General features: G+C 38.3%; 1 protein-coding gene across 1 annotated transcript in view; it reads left to right on the top strand.

Annotated features, from left to right (window-relative positions):
- LOC114046105 (growth hormone-regulated TBC protein 1-like) overlaps positions 1-21,409 on the top strand; it is a 78,685-nt gene that overhangs the window by 52,779 nt on the left and 4,497 nt on the right. Inside the window, exons 6-7 of the mRNA XM_027866359.1 lie at positions 12,817-12,989; positions 13,112-13,297. Of these exons, the coding sequence (XP_027722160.1) occupies positions 12,817-12,989; positions 13,112-13,297 (359 nt within the window). The remainder of the gene's footprint in view (positions 1-12,816; positions 12,990-13,111; positions 13,298-21,409) is intronic.

The raw sequence follows: 21,409 nt of genomic DNA, 5'->3' as shown, positions 1-21,409 counted from the left end.
ATAATCTATATCAAATTGCTTGCTTTCTCAGTGGGGGGGAGGAGAGGAAGGGAGAGAATTTGGAATTCAAAGTTTTAAAAATCAAATGTTAATTGTTTTTACATGTAACTGGGGAAAAATAAAATACTAAAAACAAAAAAAAAAGAAAGAAAAGGAAAAAATCCATCTTAGTTTTCTTACTTTCAATTTTATTCATCTCTCCTTTGATTTTCAGGATTTACAATTTAGTGTTTATTAAGGGATTTTAATTTGTTCCTTTTCTAGTTTTTTTTTTAATTGCATGCTCAATTTATTGGTCTATTTTTTCTCTTTTTATTGGTGTAAGTGTTTAGAGATATAAATTTTCCCCTAGGTAATGCTTTGGCTACATCCCATAAATTTTGGTATGTTATCTCATTGTTGTCATTCTCTTTAATGAAATTATTGATTGTTTCTATGATTTGTTCTTTGACCCACTCATTCTTTAGGATTAGATTGTTTAATTTCCAATGAATTTTTAGGCTGTGTTTCCATGGCCCTTTCTTGAATGTAATTTTCATTGCATTATGGTCTGAAAAGGATGCATTTAATATTTCTGCTTTTCTGCATTTGTTTATGAGGTTTTTATGTCCTAATATGTGATTGGTTTTTATGAAAGTGCTTTGTACAGCTGAGAAGAAGGTATGCTTCTTTCTATTTCCTTTCTGTTTTCTCTTATCTAATCTTTCCAAGATTCTATTCATCTCCTTGACTTCTTTCTTATCTATTTTATGGTTAGATTTATCTAGTTCTGAAAAGGGAAAGTTGAGGTCCCCTATTAGTATACTTTTAATGTCTGTTTCCTGGTGTAACTCATTCAATTTATCCTTTAAGAATTTGGGTGCTATATCATTTGGTGCATGTATGTTTAGTATTGATATTACTTTATTGTCTATGGTACTTTGGGCAAAATGTAGTTTCCCTGTTTATCTCTTTTAATTAGGTCTATTTCTGCATTTACTTTGTCTGAGATCATAATTGCTACCCTTGCCTTTATTTTTTTTAACCTCAGCTGAAGCATAATACATTCTGCTCCAGCCCCTTATTTTAACTCTCTATGTGTCTCTCTGTTTCAAGTGTATTTCTTGTAAATAACATATTGTTAGATTCTGGTTTCTAATCTATTCTGCTATCAGCTCCCATTCATATTCACGGTTATGATTACTAACTGTGTATCTCCCTCCATCCTCTTTTCCTCCCTGTTTATCCTTCTCTCTGTCTCTCCTCTGACACTTCTCAAAAGTCTATTTTGTTTCTATCCCCTGCCTTAATCCACCTTCCCTTCTATTATCCCTCTCCCCTACTCTTATCTGATTTCCCCTCCTACTTCCCTGTTGAATAAGATCAATTTCTTTACCCAACTAACTGTGTATGTTATTCTCTTTTTTAGCCATTTCTGATGAGAGTAAGGTTCAAGCATTGCCCATGACCCCTCCATCTTCCCTTCTATTGTAAAAGCTGTTCCTTGAATGCCTCTGTTATGTGAGATAATTTTTCCTTATCTTCCTCTCACTTCCTTCTTCTTCCAGTGCATTTTTTTCCCCACCTGTAATTTTTGGGAGGGGGGATCATCCCAACATAATACACTCACTGTTGTACCCTTTGAATGTGTGTATATCTCCCAACTGCCCTAATAATGATAAAGTTCTTTGGAGTTACAAGTATCATCTTCCCATATAGGAATGTAAACCATTTAATTTTGTTGAGTAGTCCTTATGATTTCTCTTTCATGCTTACTTTTTTAATGCTTCTCTTGAGTCTTGTTTTGAAAGTCAGATTATCTATTCAGTTCTGGTCTTCTCATCAGAAATGCTTGAAAGTCTTCTATTTCATTGAATATCCATTTCTCTTCCTAAGGATTGTACTCAGTTTTGGTGGATAGGTTATTTTTGGTGGTAATCCAAGCTCCTTTGTCTTCCAGAACATCGTATTGCAAGTCCTTCTGTTCTTTTAATGTGGAAGCTGCTAAATCTTGTGTTATCCTGACTATGGCTACCCAATATTTGAATTGTTTATTTTTGGCTGCTTGCAATATTTTCTCCTTGATCTGAGAGCTCTGGGATTTGGCTATAACATTCCTGGGAATGATACTTTTGGGATCTCTTTCAGGAGATGATTGGTTAATTCTTTCAGTTTCTATTTTACCCCCTGGATTTAAGATACCAGGGAAGTTTTCCTCAATAATTCCTTGAAATATGATGTGTCAGGTCTTTTTTTTAATCATGACTTTCGGGTAGTCCAGTTATTTTTGTATTATGTCTCCTTGATCTATTTTCTAGGTCAGTCATTTTTCCAAAGAGATATCTCACACGTTTTTCTATTTTTTTCATTCTTTTGACTTTGTTTTATTGTTTCTTGATGTATTATGGAGTCATTAGCTTCCACTTGCCCAACTCTAATTTTTAACAGTGAGCTTTTGTACCTCTTTTCTCATTTGGTCAATTCTGTTTTTTAAAGTGTTGTTTTCTTCAGTATTTTTTGTGCCTCTTTCATCAAACTATTGACTCTCTTCTCATAATTTTCTTTCATCACTCTGATTTTTTCCCTCTGCCTCTCTTATTTGATTTTCAAAATCCTTTTTAAGCTCTTCTAGGAATTCTTGTTGGGCTTGTGTCCAATTCACACTTTTTCTTTGAGGCTTTTCTTATAGCTTTTTTGACACCATTGTCTTCTTTTGAGTTTATGTCTTGATTTTTCCTGTCACCATAGTCACTTTTTATGGTCAGGTTTTTATGTTGTTGTTGTTGGTTGATCATTTTTCTGACTTATTAACTTTTAACTTTGTGTTAAAGTCAGGCTCTGTTCCCAGGGTGGAGGGGCCACTTTTTCAAGCTTCAGGTTTTTCATATTGGTGTTTTCAGAGTTAGTTCTGGAAGTCTGTAAGTTTTTGGTGCTTTCAAGATGGTATGATCCAAGGAGAGTTATGGTCACTGTTCTTCTGCTCTGTGCTCTAGTCTTTACCCAGGAAGGGACTTTGTTCCTCTACAGCGGCAAGTGCTAATACCCCTCTTGGCCTTGGAACTGTAACTTGGGCTCCTGCTTTCCAGAGACCACAAGCACTAGTGTTCCCCATTGCCCTGAAGCTGCATATGGCAATGCAACAGCGTTATCAACTCAGCACCAGCAAAGGGTCCCATGTAATCTTTTTCTGACCAGCTGTCTGACCCTCTTACCATCTGTGGGCTGAGAGCTTCTGAAGCTGCTGCTGCTGCTGCTGTTGCAGTCATTTCCAAGGCCTGCTGCTGGTGTTGCTGTGGCATGTGCTGTGTTCCGGGCTGACCACTACAGTACTCTCCTGCTGACCTCCTAAGTTGTCTTGGGCTAGAAAAATGTCTCACCTTGACCTTTTGTTGGCTCTGCCACTCCAGAATTTAATTTGAGGAGTTATTTTAAAGTTCTTTAGAGGGGAATGTTGGAAGAGTTCAGGTGGGTTGTTGCCTGTACTCTGCCATTTTGCCACTGGTAACTTTCTAATGCTAACCAAGGATATCATGGGTTTCTTCTCATAGTCAAGACCTTCCCCCTCTCCTACCTCAACCTTCCTGCCACCCACAACAAGGCCTAGCAGGTGTGATAACTGACCTAACCTCAGCAACTCCTGTTTGTCTTTTCATTACATCTACTTAAGCTTCCTATACCCACTTATTAAATCAACCAATGATGATAGGCCCAAAGTTTTTGAAGAATTATCTCTTCATAGTTTGAATCACCAGGGTACCTGTCTAAAGTTATCCAGGCTTAATCTTAGCTATTATAAACAGAATTTTAAAACTTTGGATATATTTCCCTACCACTTAACTACATATGGTCACACATGTTTGAATCATTGGGGTGTCTGTCTAAAGTTATCTGGGCTTAATCTTGGCTATATAAACTGCATATGTAGACCTTAGACATGTTGCCATATCACTTATGTGCATGTAGTCATATATGTCACAAGCTACACAAACACAGTTTGGGAAAGAGTTTCAAATACTTAATGTCCTATATCCTTTTTCTTCTTTTCTTTTGTCCAAGTAGTTTGTGATTAACTTTAAATATAGAGACAGATTAGATGTATATTAAATCTTGACTTTTTAATAAAACAGTCACCAAATAAATAAGTATTATCTTTATCCACTCATCCTGGTGTTTGTGTGGACTTTCCCCATATATCTTAACTCTGTAAATATTCTTTTTTATAGGTCTGCTTTCTTTACTTCACATTATTTACCTTAATTCAATGCACATCCTTCCATACTCACATGGGCAGCAGGTGGCCAAGCTGGAATCAAACCCTGGTTCTCTGACTACACTTTCCATGTCACTACGTTGCCTGTTGTATGTCTTGTCACTTCCTGGAGAGTCTCTATGGGCTGTGGATGGTGTGGCCAGGAGCTAGAGGCAGCATCATAATAATTTTAGGAACTTCTACTACTCAGAGAGCAAGTATATGTGTGAAGCCAGGATTTTGCTTGGGAATACATTAGAGTGTGAGCTCCTGTAAAGCAAGGACTTTATATCCTTATATAATTATAATTATGTCCTTTATAATATATTATCCTTTAGCACAGTGCCTAGAAAATTCTAAGGGTTTGATAAGTGTCTTTTGACTGACTGACTGACTGATTCATCTTCCCTTCCTAGGAGTCTCAGGGTTATACCTGGGATTCCCAAACTACTGTTACATGAAGGTATAGGTATAAGATTGATAATGGGCAAGGGTTAGTATGATTGCCAAATGGTTGGGAGGTAATGAAATGGGAATTCATAGAAGGAAATGAGAATATTCAAGTTTTGTTCCAGGGACTGTGTAGACTCATCTAGCAATTAGAATTGAAGAAACTGAGGTTTAAAAGGTGATTTTCCTAAGGTCTCCAGTGTAGTAAGTGACTGATTCAGGATCTGAATCCAAATACAGCCCTCTTTATTCCATATCACACTATAGTGTCTGAAGTGATTGTCTTTAGATTAAAAATTACATTTATTATACTATGTTATGGAAATGCTTGTTTTATTCCATAAATTAAAAATAAAATAAAATTTAAAAAAATTTTTTTAAAAATAAAAAGAATGTAAGTTACCTGAGAGTAAAGGGAAAAAAAAATTAAAAATTACGGAACAGTTGCCAATCTGAATTGGAAAGAATTTCCTTACTGGTATTTCTCTACACAGCTAAAATCACAGGTCTGAACCAAAAAAAAAAAAAAAAAAAATACCATGTAAGAGGAGGAATGAATTCTTACTATGGTTAACAGTAAACTATTGGTAGGGAGTATAAAAAGATATAGGCATTGAGATTTATAGAACTTTCTTTGTTTACAGATTTCCATCAAATACCATTAAGCCCTCACCTACTCCATTTGGTACCCTGGGTATGCAAAAGCGGCACCTGTTTTCTAGGAGCTCATATGTCATAAGGTTGTTTTCTTATAGAAGGCATCATTAATAAGACACAGAACATTGTTTTAGATGTCAGAGTTTAGCTAATGTCTTCCCTCTAAGAGGAAGGGAATGTCAAAGAATTCTCTATTGTGTTTCTAGAGTGAGGGAGAAAGAGGAAGAAATGACTGTATTATTAAATCATTCTTTTTTTTCTTTTTTTTGGGCTAGGCAATGGGGTTAAGTGACTTGCCCAGGGTCACACAGCTAGTAAGTGTTATGTGTCTTGAGATCGGATTTGAACTCAGGTCCTCCTGAATCCAGGGCTGGTGCTCTATCCACTGCGCTACCTAACTGCCTCTTAAATTATTGTCAAAGGTGTGAATGTCCATAAAGATGCTGAACTTTCATGAGAATGGTGGGGAGGATGACGATAGTAATTTGATGAAACAAATTTGTTTATTAAGTACCTACTTCGTGCAAGGCTTTCTTTTTATGTTTTTGTTGCTATTGTTTTATTAGAAAAGCAAAAAATGTTTACTGGTAACATTTAAACTCAGTATATTTATGTGACATCCAAACACATTTTCCTTTAGTTCCTTACATCCATATTTGTGCAAGGATACATTCTGGGAGGGTGGGGGGTTCCCCTTTGAACTGAAATTTCATTAGTATGCAGAATTCCCAGTGTTTTTACCCAAGTAAATTAGCAGGCAGCTAACTCATTTGTAACTTATAGTCTTCAAGTCACCTGGGACACTTAAAATGAAGTGATTTGTGCAAGATCATATAGCCTGTGTCAGAGGAAGAACATGAATCTGGAGCTTCCTGAATCCAAGGCTAGCTTTCAATCCATTATTCCATGTTGTCTTTCATGAGTATCTATATCTAAGTACATACACATGTGTGTTTATACTATATGTGTATGTATACACATAAGTATATATGCATGTGTATATATATACATATATATGTATAAAATACATCTATATATTTTAAGATTCTCTAGATAACTCTATACCCTATTCCATGTTCGGAGATCTACTTGAGATCTAGATCTCTGTCTTTCCTCATCTCTCTCTCTCTCTCTCTCTCTCTCTCTCGTGAGAGACAGACAGACATGTTTTTATGTACATGTGTTTATATATGTAGCAATACCAGGCTTATGAAGAAAAAGGCAGAACTACTAATAAACATGTTTTTTGCTTATCGTTTTAGTTATGTCAGGCCTTGAACCCAGGGCTTTTTTATGCCAATACCAATGTTCCATCTGCTGTGCCATGGGGGCTACCTTTCCTTAAAATCTCTTTAATTTGATGTCCATCTGATTAAGAATCAGTATTGGGAGTTGGGAGCCGTGTGGGGGCATCCTACAGGCAGTTCCAGAATCAGCAGTGGTTGTCCTACCTCAGGCTTGTGAAGAGGGGAAAGTGGAGAGGGTTCTGGATTTAATTTAATTAACATACCTTGGTGACCTGAGCCTTGTGATTAAGCATATTACAGTTTCAGATAGAGTGACTTTATTTTTGGAACCTCTTCTTAAGCTTTCTGTAACTGAGAACAAGGTCATGGCAGGATTAGTCTTCATCCTTTCTTCTCAGCAAATCCTGCTATTGTTCTGGGATGCTGGAAGCCAATTTCATTTTAGGCTGTTTTTGATGTCACAGGCATTGGTTGTAGAATTCAAGACTGTGCTAAAGACTCCAGTAAAAAGGAAAAGAAATGCTGTTAAAAGACTGTTCCCATCCCTATCCCCAGCTGCAAGTGGGATGTTATATAATGAAAATGGAGCAGAGGAAGGTAGGGGAGACTTGCCTGTCTTAGCACTTTCCCCCCATCATGTTTCATAAGGGTAAGGGAGTTTGGCATATTCTTTAGGATCTCCTGGTAAATATATAAACAGTAAACGGCATTAACTGATGTATCTGTTTTTTAAAAAAATTGCTGAAGGCAGAGAAAACAAGAGATGGTTTGGTGAGGCCAAAACAAAAATAAGGAAAGTTTGACCTGGAATGACAGGTACAGGAAAAGAGTCAAGGGGGCCAACTGGGTGATAGCCTTTTCTGTAGAAAATCCAGTGTAGATAATTGAGAATATGCTGTCTATATACAGGGAACAGATAGAATTAAGATTCAGTGTGGTTCTGGTTAACAAGTTTTGTACATTATACGATCATTGTCCTAGTATCATTCCCAGATCGCCTGAGAGCAGTGTCCACGTGGGGAGCCAGGGGCAGACTCAATACAGGTTCATCACTCAATACAGGTTCATCATGTTTAAGGGGAACTTCAGAGCTGACCTTCACCGTCTTGGTCCAGCTCCCTCCAATGACTTTCAGGTTGCAGTTTCCATGTTTACCTATCATTCCAGCCTTCTCACTCCTTACTCTTTTACCCAGTGATGCTGGCATCCTTGCTAGCCTTGCACAAGCCCATCAATGACAGATGTTTTCCTGATGGCTGTTTCCTATGCCTGGAATGCTCTACCTCTTCACCTCCTCCTCCTGGCTTCCCTGGCTTCCTGCAAGTCTCAGCTAAAATCCTGCCTTCTGAAGAAGTCTTTCCTGACCTCCCTTAAAGTAGTGCCTTCTCCCGCTTGATTATTATCTCCCAGTTATCCTATTTCTTGTTTTTACATAGTCATTTGCGTGTAGTTTCCCCCATTAGACTGTGAGCTTCTTGAGGGCAGGAATTGGGTTTGGGTGTGGTTTTTTGGGGTTTTGTGCTTTGCTTTTGTATCCTCAGTTAACTTGCACTGTACCACTGGGACATTTTGAAGAATTAAAGGATCCACTTGCTATTCCTTTTTCATAGCCCCTAGCTGATTTGCATGTCTGGGGAAAGGCTCTTACTAAAAAGCCAGAGCTTCAGTGAAGAGCCACCTTCTTTTTCTTCACTACAACTTGTAGCCTATTCCTGACCCTAAGGAATGGCAGCCTCTTGACCTCCTAATTCTCTTCCAAGAATTGGTTTGGAGCCCAAGGTTATCTCCTACCTTCTATTAGGCCAATTCCTCATTCCAGTCAAATCAAGTTAATAAGTTAATAATTTTATTAAATATCTGCTATGTGCCAGGCATTGTGCTAAGCCCTGGGGATACAAAGAAAGGCAAAAAAAAGCTACTGCCCTCAAGGAACTCACAGTCTGCTGAGGGAGACAATATGCAAACAACTATATACAGGTGAGATATATACAGGATAAATTTGAGATAATCTCAGAAGTAAGGCACTAAAATCAAGAAGGACTGGGAAAGACTTCTTGTAGAAGGTGGGACTTTAGTTGGGACTTGAAGGAGCTAGGGAATGGAGGAAGGTGGAGATGAGTAGAGAGTGTATACCAGCATGGGAGACAGGCAAGGAAAAATGCCTGATGTTGAGAGATAGAGTTCAATGGTGCAAGGAACATCAAAGAAGATGGGGGAGACTTGGGCATGTTTGTAGACAGCAGGGCTAGGGAGAGATTAAAGAGTAAGGAAGCTTGGTGGCACCGTGAAGAGCACTGAGCCTGGAGTTAGGAAGACTCAACTTCCTGAGTTCAAATCTAGCCTCAGACACTTACTAGCTGTGTGAACTTGGGCAAGTCACTGTTTGCCTCAGTTTCCTCATCTGTAAAATGAGCTGGAGAAGGACATGGCAAACCACTCCAGGATTTTTGCCAAGAAATCTCCAAAATGGGGTCATGAAGAAGAATCAGACATAACTGAAAATGACCAACAAGAGAATGTATAATTGATATCACATTGCTTGCCTTCTCAATGGGTGGGGGAGGGGAGGAAGAGAGAATTCAGAACTCAAATTTTTTAAAAAATGAATGTTAAAGATAAATCAGTATTAATTTTTTTAAAAGGAAAGTAGTGAGAGAGTAGAGGTAGTAGAAGGGACAATCTGCTGGAAAAGATGGAATGGAATGGGATTACTTGAGCAAATAAAGAGGTTAGCCTTGACAAGCAGCCGCTCACTTCTTCATGTGAGATAGGAGATAACAGCCGAAACAAAATCTTAGTGATATGAGATAAGAGCGTTCTTGGTGAATGACCTCAAATTTTTCAGTGAAATTTAAGGCACGATTCTCAGTTGAGAGGGAAGCCATGAGATAGTTTGAGAAGGGTTGAAAAGGTTTAGAAAAGGCACTGTGGTGAGTGGAGTAGTGAATCAAGTAGAGAGATATAAAAGGATTGCCTTGCCTCAGTGAGGGCTCAGTTGAGATTAGATCATTTAGAAGCCATTTAATGTGTTGTAATAGAAAGCTGGACATGAAGTCAGCCAATTTGATGGGTTCAAGATCCACTTCTGATATACACTTGCCTATGTTCCCACTCAAAATGCTTTCCTTCTTAAAGCCTCAGTTTCCTCATCTGTAAAATGGTGGTGTCCTTTCTGGGATTTTTTTTTTTTTAAACACATCTCTCTTGGTTCTCCTCCTACCTAACTATACCTTCTTAGTTTCCTCTGCTGGATGACCATCCCATACACCCTGACTGTGGGAGTACCCCAAGGTTCCATCCTAGATTCTCTCCTCTTTCTTAATGACCTCATCAGATCACATGGGTTGGGTTTTCATTTCTATGCAGATGGCTCCCAGATCCATATTTCCTGACCTAGTCTGTCTCCTTAGCCTGAATCTCACATCAACAACAGCCATTTCAAACTGAACAAACTTTCAGACTGAACATTTCAAACTGCTTGTCCCACAGCCATCTTAAATTCTTTTTCAGACTGTTCAGAATACAGTTCATTATCTTTTCCCCTCAAACCCACCCTTTTTCAGAATTTCCCTATTTTTGTCAGGGGAACCACCATCCTTCTGGTTACCTAGGTTTTGAACCCCGGCATCATCTTTGACATTTCACTTCACTTTACCCCACATATCAGCTGCTGAGTTGTTTTTCTTTCTACCTCCACAACCTATCTCCCATCTGTTCCCATCTCTAACCCACACATACACCTAAAGCTTTGATCACCTCTTGCTTAGACTTTTGCAGTGGCTGCCTGATTTGTCTCCCCTCTCCAATCCATTTTCCACAGTGATTTCCCCTTAAGAGCAGATTTGACTCTGTCACTCCCCTACTCCCTGAACTCCAGTGGTTCCCTGTTACTTCAAGGATCAAATAGAAACTTCTCTGGTTGGTACTTTTAGACTTTATATATATATATACATACACACATATACATATATAGACTATTTATAATAAATATATATTTGACTATTTATAATGTATATTAGACTATTGAGTATATATATGTGTGTATATGTGTATATATATATATGTATGTATATATATATATATATATATATACACACGCACACATACATACACCTCCCCCAGTAGAATGTGTGTTCCATGAGGACAGGGACTGTTTCTCTTTTATCTCTGTGTCCCAGTTAGAATTTTTTTAAATTACAAAGGATAGTTTAAATATGAACTGTTACTATTAATTTAACCTCCCACTCAGTGTAAGAGATTGATTTTGCAATACTCTGACAACAATCATCTATTTTCTACTTGTAGAGACCCAAATTATGGTAAGCTCAAAGTCTTTAAAATGTAGGCAGTTCCAGTTTAAAATTTTTTACCTTATGTTGAGTCAAAATCTGCCTCACTATAATTTCTACCCATTGCTCCTAGTCCCGTGCGCTGGAGCTGCATAAAACCAGCCTAAGTCATCTTCTAGGAAGCAAATCTTTAGACATTGGAAGACAGCTATCATGTTCCACCTAAGCCTTTTCTTCTCCAGGTTAAACATTTCTAATGCCTTCATTTCTTTTTAATGTGTTGCTTAATGGATCAATGTCAGCCTGAGGAGAAGTTTCTATAACAAATCTGGCCTCAGACTCTTACTAGGTATGTGATCTTAGGCAAGTCAACTTAACCACTGATTGCCTCAGCTTCCTCAACTGTAAAAATGAGGATAATAGCAACACCTACTTTAAAGGGTTGTTATGAGATAAAAGTGCTTAGCACTGTTTTACCTGGCACATAGTAGGTGCTATATGAATGCTTATGCCCTTCCCTCCTTCCTGCCCCCAATGGAATTTTGTGTACCTTCTAGATGCTAGAATTGTGTACTGGTAAGTGTTTAACAACCAGCTCTCTGGAATGTGCATGGGATAAACCTTTAAGTTTAATTTTCATTATTAACCTTTTCTCCATCACTTTCTTAAGTCTTTCCCCTTTTTTTTTTGCTTTTTGGTGAGGCATTCGGGGTTAGGTGACTTGCCCCGGGTCACACAGCTAGTAAGTGTCAAGTGTCTGAGGCCAAATTTGAATTCAGATCCTCCTGACTCCAAGGCAGGTACTCTATCCTCTGTGCCACCCCTAGTCTTTCCTTTCTTGTCTCTGAAAAACAGAATGTTATCTCTTCAGAAGGTCTGAATTCATCCTTTTTGGGAAGGGTCTAAAGAATCTGTTTGTTTCTCCAGCACAGTAGCACTTCTTTTCTTCTGCCGCGTTCTTCTACTCAACACTTGTTTTGATTCCCATCGCCTCTTCAGAATCCTTTTCTTTCATATTTACTTTCTGACTTATTTCTTTCATCCTGTCTAGAAACTCTCCATCTTCTCTATTAAATTAAAAGACAGAGAAGTATTCTACAAGCCCTTTATTTTCTCTTGTAATAGGCAGATCAGCTTTCAGGGGCTGCACGTGCAGTGACCAACCACCTTAGACAGAAACACAAGCAAAACACAAATTCTTTGCCCCAGTCACTGCACTGATTCCTTTAGCATCCCTTCCTCCTAGTTTTCAAGATGAGCTGCCTTGTTTTCGAGGCTCTCCCCTGGAAATTCCCTCTGAAAAGTACCATAGTAAATTGCCTGTTGGCTCCAGTGAAAATGATTTGCAGAATCCCAAAAATTTACAACTGAAATTGAATTGCCCATTGTTCAGAAAATTCAAGCATGTTTCCAGCCCTCCTGTTATGAAGAAAGACAGCAGGTGCAGTTTGTACGTATCAGATAAACTGGACAGGGCCAGTGAGTGCATGGCTGAGAGCATACTTTATTTTAAAGCACCAGTGCTCCCCACAGTGGTCATTTCAAGAAGCAGTTATTGAAGTCTATTTGACTTCAAGACCAAAACAGTGTTAGGTTTTTGTCTTCATTTTGAATGTGTGTCCCATGGTGCTAGTTTTATTTTTTAAAAATTGAATGAACAAAGGAGATGTGTTAAGGTTAGCAGGGAAAGTGGCAGCTATTTGTGAGTCCAAAGAATACTGGATTTGGAGTCTGGGTTTTAATATCAGCTCTGTAAGAGTCAATATACTTAAAACTCTCTGGGCTTCATCTTTCTCATCTATGAAAGGAAAGAATTGTACTAAGGTGCCTTTCAACTCTAAAATCCTGTGACTTTTATGATTAAGTTGATATACCTTTTTAAAAAAATATATGATATTCAATGACGTTATTTTTTTTTTCCATTCCCCTGTTCTCTCTATCAAAGATTACTATAGTCCTGCAATGATGGGTCTGAAAACGGATCAGGAAGTTCTTGGTGAGCTTGTGAAGATGAAAATTCCATCTGTAGCAAACTTAATGGACAGACACAACGTCATGTGGACCTTAGTAGTCTCCCGTTGGTTTATTTGTTTATTTATTGATATACTCCCAGTAGAGGTAAGGACTTAAATGCATTTCATTATGACATTCCCTTAGCATTTTTAAAATCCTCAAATGTATATTTCACTTATTTTGCATACAATTCAGTAGTCTGTTTTTCCAATTTTGTTTTTCTACAGACGGTACTCCGAATTTGGGATTGTTTATTCTATGAGGGTTCAAAAATTATCTTTCGTGTGGCCTTAACATTAATTAAGCAACACCAAGCCTCTATTTTGGAAGCCACTAATTTCCCAGATATATGTGAAAAATTTAAGCAGGTCACAAAGGGGCCATTTGTCACCGAATGTCACACATTCATGCAGGTAAGCTTTTTTTGTTTGTTTCATGCTTAATCTAAAAGGAGGAGAAGCTGTAGTAGTAGATGTCCTTTGCAAATAATATGCCGACCAGAAATGGGGAAACTGCAGCCCTCAGGCCTAATCTAGCCCATCTGCCTGTTTTTGTTTGACCCATAAGCTAAGAATGGTTTATATTTTTAAAAATTTCTTGATCCCTATGCTACTAAAAATACTATTTTAAGTTACACTATGCTCATATTTCATCAATGCTTCCTTTATTCAGGGATCACCAACTATCTAAATGATAAGGCTTTTGCTTACTCTCCCCATTCTGTTGCTTAGCTAATTTACTGCTCATCAGCATATTCTCTAGGGCTTTAAATAAAACTGGTGAAGTATATGAAGATTGAGGTGTTATCACATTGTAGAGACAAACAACAACTCTGATTAACCCAATGACCAGTCACAGTATTGGAGGACCCATAATGAAATAGGCTACCCACTTCCTCAAAGAGAGGGGATGGACTTAGGGTACAGAATGAGACAAATATATTTTTGATAGGGCCAATACAAGATTTTGTTTTGCTTGACTATGCATATTTGTTATTTTAAATTAAGGGATAAATTAATAGTTTGGTGAGGTTTTGTTTTTCCTTTTTTTTTTTTAAATAGGTGAGAAGTGAGAGGGAGGAGAACTGTCTCAGGCTTCAGACTTTTTTTACACTGCTGTTTTCAGAGCTGATTCTTGGGATTTGAAAGTTTTTGGTGGGGGCAGCTAAGTGGCACAGTAAATAGAGCTCTGGTCTTGGAGTCAGGAGGACCTGAGTTCAAATCCAGCCTCAGACATATAACACTCACTAGCTGTGTGACCCTGGGCAAGTCACTTAATCCCGATTGCCTCATCAAAAAAAAAAAAAAAAGTTTTTGGTGCTTGCAAGGTAGTGCGACCTGGGGAGAAATGTGGTCACTGCTCTCCTGGTTTGCACTTTGGTCCTTACTGATAAAGGGCCCTTGATCTCTTGGGATTGCAATTGATCAGTTTCTCAGGTCCCTGATACCTAGTAACCAAAAGTGATACTGTCCCTCAGGGCTTCTCCTTCCTCTTAACTAAAAGTGCTCCTCTGCTCCCTTGAACTATGATCCAGAATGGTTATAGGCAATGGAGTTGCCAAAGAGAATTCGGTGCTGCATTCAGTGCATGCACAAGAGTCCCTGTAACCTCTTTCTGACCATTTGCCAGGTCCCCTTACTGTCCCTAGCTTGAGGGGTGCTGAAGTTATGGCTGCTTCTGCAGCCACCTCCTTGCCCCACCACTGGTATCCCCCCACTGGCTCTGGGCTGGCCTTCACCCCCATATCACAGATCTCTCTTTTCAATCTGCTAAGTTGGGTTGGGTTAGAAGAATGTCTCACTCTGACCTTTTGTTGAGAGAGAAAGAGATTAATGCCTCTATGATATACAGATATACACATATATACATACATACATTTTATTTGTGTGTGTGTGTGTGTGTGTGTGTGTGTATAATTTCCTGTCTCTCTAAATAGAATGTAAGATGCTGGAGAGTAGGGATTGCTTCATTTGTGTATTTTTATTTCCTCTAACTAGCACAATGCCTGCCAATTTGTAGGAGCTTAATAATGCTTGTTGATGATTGATTGATAGCAACTGGATTATCAAAGACTTGATAGATAATCCCCCTAGTCCCAAATTATAGTCTGATAGTCAGGAACAGACAAGAATTCAATGTGAAGTGTTATTTTATTGTTTGGAGGGGAATGTTGAGAGCTCAGTTGAGGGTTTTCATTACTCTGCCATCTTGGCTTCTCCCCTGGAAGTACTCTAGTGTGGATTTGTACAGTTTCTTCATACCTACCTCAAGGGAAAGTAGGAACTCTACCTTTATGTAGGGGATGGGGGCAGTGGGAGGGGAAGAAACCCTCCAGAGAGAAAGCTAAAATGAATACTTATTTATTATGTTGCATCTCTCAAAAATCCTGGGGAGGACAGGAGAAAAAGTGGTTAAAATTGTTGACCAGATTTCAGTGGATTTAATTTTGTCCTGTTTAAAATTGAGAGTTCACAGTATTGCTAAGTATACCATTATAGATCTAGTACAATCAGTTAAGAAGCCAAATCAAGAAGATCAAGAGTACGGAGGGGGATGGGAAGAGGGAGCAGCTAGGACTGTGACTGGAAACTCTGCCTAGGGGCCTGGCGTCATGGAAATCTTCCTGGCCTGATTCTTTGGAGTAATCCAACCCTATTCAGGACACTTTTGTCCAAAGGAAGATTGGATTCCTTGTTGAAGAAAAGAAAAGAATCTTAGTGACTTTTTTGAGGTGTGTTTGAGAGAAATAAATACTGTGATATTTCAGAGATGCAGGATTTCATGGGTGTCGGTGCTCCCACACAAATGCAGACTGCAACATCCTTCCTGCATTAGGAGGCAATCTTAGAGAAAGAATGTAGCCATTTAAAAGATATATCCCCATGCTAATGAGATTAACAAAGTAGAATACAGATACAGATAGTACTCTTATAGGGTATATAGAGTGGTTGTTAAATAAGATGCAAACCTTAACAGGCTGTCAGCTGCAGAGCCTATTAAAGGACTATTTAGAGTAAGTTAGTACAGGTTCCAAGTTCTCTAGGGGGCTTACATAAGTGTTCTCAGTTAATTTTGGCTTCCAGATGGCTGATCAAAAAATTTTGTGGCTTCATAAAGGAGAAAGTTAAGATGACAGATATACCAGTTTGTACTGGGGGACGAGGAAATTGTAAAGACCCTCTGGAAGTTTCAGCTCGTGCTGCTTCTTCCTCAACAGTGACAATGCAGTACTGTGAGTGAAAGCTAATGCCTCCAGTCTTTTAGTTGCCTTAGGAGTTGGCTTTCATCCTACCAGGACTGTTTCCTTGGCAGGAAAAACTTAATAGAAGTGAGGGACTCTGGACTTCGCTGGTAGCCCATACATTCAGCATCACCAATGGCTTCAATTTGAATAAGACTGTCCTCCTAGTATTTGTCTTTAATTCTGTCCTTTAATGTAGTACTCAGTAAAAAATTTTATTGGGTTTCTAGGTATGTGTGTTTTTAAGAAAAGAGTCAAATCAGGCCTCAGACACTTGTTGCTTACTAGCTATGTGACCCTGGGCAAGCCACTTAACCCTGATTGCCTCACCAAAAAGCAAAAAAAAAAAATAATAAAGATAAGAGTCTAGCAAAAAATGGAGTTAGTTAATGTAGGAAGGCCAATGGAAAGATGGGCACTCTGATATGCCAATTGTTGAAACTGCAAATTAGTTCAACCATTCTGGAAAGTAATATGGAATTATTCTAAGAAAGTGACTAAAATGTTCCTACTCTTTGACCAAGAGATCCCACTGCTAAGCATATTCCCCAAGAAGATTAAAGATAAGACAAAAGGTCCCATATACACAAAAATGTTTATTGTAACTCTTTTAGTAGTAGAAAAAAATTAGAAATAAATTAGATTCCCATCAGTTGAGAAATGACAGTATAATTTGTGGTATATACATATAGTGGAATATTGCTGTGCTCTAAGAAATAATGAATATGGAGCATGCAGAAAAACAAAGGAAGCTTTATATGAACTGAAACAAAATGAAATAAGCAGAAGAGTCGGAAATCCTTCTCCCACTAAATGAACAAAGCACTACAAGGATACATGATTTTGTTGGTATGCCTCCATTAAGGCAGCTCACTATCCCTCTATGACTTGGAAGATAATTCGAATTTAGGTAAGCTAGTTTTTTAACAATAGACAAATCACTCCATCTCTAGGCTCATGTTCAAAGTTTTTTCAGCTTGGTTAGGACCTGCTAGAGATTGTGCTATGATGGCATAGCCTTTGGGAACCAGGGTCATCTGCATGCCACAATGAGAAATCAGGGGAGGAAATTGGTGCAAGAAATATAGCAGAAACAAAAGCTAAAGAAAAAATAAGCCTAAATTGTTGAAATATTAGTTCATTTTAGGAACATGTTTCTAATTTCATTTAGTTTTGCCAGCAGTTACTGGTTAAATGTTAAATCTTCAACCTCAGGACAGGGTTGTCCCTCTATAGGTACCAGGTCCCCCATTTTCCCTTCCCTTTTGGAGAGCTTTCAAAAAGAAGCCATGGGGTCTTCTGTGTTGGGGGAAAACAGAAAATAAGACTGCCCCTTTTAAACTCCAAGACTCATTGGAAGATGCTGATGCAAAGAGGAGGTACATGGTTCAACTTGTAGAAGAGGCAAGTGGGGCAGATTCACCGTGAGGGAGTCATTATACCCAGAATGGAGGGAAGGAATTCCCCCAGCTATCTAAAGAAGCCATGGAAGCATGAAAAAGATTTTGTACTTTGAGATTCATTCCGTAGAACAAATAAGGAAGAGCTAGTTGCTTAAAGAGAAAAGAAAAGAATAAATACTATCTGCTAGACAAGAGTTGAACTGAAGATAGCAATGGAATTGAGTGACAGCAATAATAGACCCATGTGACCTACCAGGAACTACAGGGGAGCAGTGACTGGAGGAGAGCAAAAGACCCACATGGGAACTTGGAAGGGAGCAGATGAAAGGACTATGGAAAAGAGCATGGCTATCTAGGAGCAAAACTCAGTATTTTGGATCTGGGGCCCCTACCAAGGACAGAACTATGAATCATGGAAACCATATAGATTTCTGGAAATATAGTGACCCATAGAAGAATGGATCCAATTGACTCTGTCTATGGGCTTGAGTAAAAGTCTTGTCTGTATACTTCACTATTTAACTAGAATTATTCTGTATTTGGAAGCTTTGTTAACCTGAGTGCTTGTAAGGGAAGTTGGAGGTTACCCTTGGTGGATTACCAGATATTGAAGTGTCCAGGTTGCACTGTTGTCAGTGCTACAAGTCAGAGAATAAGTAGTTCCAAAGTGTATTTAGGCCCTTCAAGCCAGGAGGAAACCTTTGACACTAATGTTATTTAGACTTATAATTTGTATGGAGATAACTCCATAGATACATGCAATATTCTTCTATCCATAAATTATAATTGCATATGCTATAATTATCAGAAAGGGCTTTAATGCCTCTTATATTCCTGTACATATATATATGTGTGTGTGTGTGTGTGTGTGTATACATATATATTATATATATGTATATATGTGCGTGTGTGTGTATATATGTGTGTATATATGTGTGTATATATATATATATATGTATTCCTGTATATATATATTCCTGTAAGAATGGTGTTGAGTACTAGAGCTCAGAATGAGCTGAAACTAGTAAGGAATGTTGACCTAAAAAAGATGATTTTGTTGTTTTAAACTCTATTGAGCAAACATGGATAAGGGACCATTACACATTTAGTCAGTCTGCAAGAATTTGAGTGCCTTCTATGTGCCACATACTGTTCTAGGGATACAAAGAAAAGCATAACACAGTCTCCACTCTCAAGTTCACTGACTCATGGAAAAAACATACGAATTACTATGTATAAGAAGATATATATGGGATAGGAAGCAAAGCCAAGATGGCAGAGTAGGAGAAAGCAATACAACTGAGCTCCCCTCCATAAGACTCCTCCAAACAGATCTGGAAATACATCAGACTGAATCCTGTTGGGGAAATCTAGAAAAAGTCTGTCCAGCGTAAGCAGACAGAGAGGTCTGCGGACAGTGGGGACTGGGAGAGGGGAGGAGAATTGGGGAGCACTCCAGGACTGGGAGAGGCTGTGCACCACAGCAAGAACCATAATGGGATACTATGAGAGGGACAATGCCAAACCAGTATCTTTGGGTCTACTACCCAGTTCTCAGAACTTCAAAGTGGATTGAGAAGGGGACCTGTACAGGGTTGGCATTCCCATGTAGGGAGACCCTGGGTGATATACCTAGAAAAGAGAAAGTTCACAAGCAAGCAGCAGCTGTGTGCCTCAGATCCCAAGAAAAGAATGAGGTCTCAATTCTAGCATCTAGCCTACCCTGCAAAAGAATAACCAAGGCAGGAATCCCAGGCCAAAGGGAAATGTATAATTCTGTTACTCTGAACCAATGGAGCTTTCCAGCTGGCTGGCAGAAGCTGAGTCCAGCAGCAGTCTTGCAGCTCTCAGACCAGGGGAGCAGCAATCAGACTTTGCCCTTGATTAGACCACTTTGGGAGCCCTGAAAGTTTGCAGGTCTCCAGTCTGTCACAAATTCTGGAATAACACAACACTCAATACACAAAGAAAGCTCTTCCCTCCAGAAATGTAGTAGAGTCCCAGCCCTAACATCAAGCCCAAAGTCAGAAAGTTGGCTTGGCAGAATGAAAAAATAAAAAAAGAATTCTACTATAAATAGCTATTATGTTGTCATAAATAGAAACCGGAAGAAAATAATTCCAAAACATCTGTAAGCAAAGCCTCAGAGAAAACACACCTTGAGCACAAACTCAACTAGAATTCCTAGAAGAGATGAACCAAAAGTTTAAAAAAAGAGTTAAAATATTTTATAAATGCTTGAGGCAAAAAAAAAAAATGGAAAAGAAATGACAGCTATGGAAGAATTGGAAAAAGAATGAATAGCTTGGCAAAAGATATTAAAAATCTTACCCAAGCAACAAATTCCCTGAAAATTAGAACAGATCAAATAGAAGCCAATGACTCCATGAAAACAAAGTCAAGAAATTGAAAAAATAAAATGAAATGTAAGATATCTCATAGCAAAAACTACTAATGTAGAAAACAAAGGAGAAAAAATTAAGAATCGTTGTACTACTAGAAAATCATGACCAAAAATAGAGCCTAAACATCATATGTCAAGAAATCTTAAAAGAAAACTGCAGATATTTCTTAGAACAATAGGGCAAAGTAGAAGTAGAAATAATCCACTTGTCATCTCCTGGAAGAAACCCCCAAATGAAAACTCCCAAGAACATCATAGTGAAAATCTAGTTTCTAAGTTAAAGAAAAATTACAAAGCAGCCAGGAAAAAATAATTCAAGTACTGTGGACCCACAGTAGGATCATACATGATATAGCAGCCACTACTATAAAGAAGTGAAGAACTTGGAATACAGTATTCCAGATGGCAAAGGATATGTAGGCTTACAGCCAAGAATAACGTAGCCAGCAAAACTGAGTATAATGCCAGAGGAGAAAACATGAACCTTTAATGAAATAGAAGACTTCCAAGTATTCCTGATGAAAAAACTAAAGCTACATAGAAACTTTGAAGTTCAAACACAGAAATTAAGAGAATCATAAAAAGATAAACATGAATGAATAGTGATAAAGGACTCAACAAGGACAAATGACTTTCATTCCAATATGGAGAGATGATACATAGGTGTGAACCTACTAAACCCTGTCATTGGAGTCACAGAGGGAGCCTAAATAGACAAGGCCTGGGAGTGATTTGGTTTGTCTTGATCTTCAGAAAAGAATGGAAAGAGAGGGGAAGAGGAAACACTGGGGATGGGAAGAGGGGGTAGAAGGGAAAGAAAGGTTAGGGAAAATTATCTTACGTGATTAGGATGCTCCAGTAGACAACTATACAAACAATGAGGAAGTGGGAGAAGCAGCTGACACATTTGAATTGGTAAAAGGAAGGAAGAACACATACACACACAATTGGACACAGAAATATATTTCATTCAATGGAGGAAATAGGAGGGGAAGGGGAATTAGAGAAGGGTAGATTAAGGGAGGGATTAGTCCTAAGCAAAACAACCTCTAAGGATGTACAAAAATATTTATAGCTCTTTTTGGAGTGGCAAGGAATGGGAATCTGAGGGGCTGCCCATTAATTAAGGAATGAATTAACAAGTTATGGTATATAAATGTGATGGAATACTATTGGGCTGTAAGAAATGATAAAGGAGATGACTTCCGAAAAACCTGGGAAGACTTGTAAGAACTGATACAGAATGAAGTAAATAGAACCAGGAGAACAATTTACACAATGGACAATCATTTTGTAAAAGCAAACAACTTTGGAAGAATTAGGAACTCTTATCCACATAATGACCAGCTATAATTCTAGAGGACTAAAGGTGAAATACATTACCTACTTCCTGATAGGTGAAAGATTGCATTCATAATGTAACAAATATTTTTTTGAACATGGCCAATGTGGAAATTTTTGCCTGACTATACATGTT

This window comes from Vombatus ursinus, unplaced genomic scaffold (assembly GCF_900497805.2).
Source record: "Vombatus ursinus unplaced genomic scaffold, bare-nosed wombat genome assembly UNPS02014781.1, whole genome shotgun sequence".
Classification (NCBI taxonomy): domain Eukaryota; kingdom Metazoa; phylum Chordata; class Mammalia; order Diprotodontia; family Vombatidae; genus Vombatus; species Vombatus ursinus.
The sequence above is the reverse complement of the archived record's forward strand: the minus strand, read 5'-3'. Positions and strand labels throughout refer to the sequence as shown.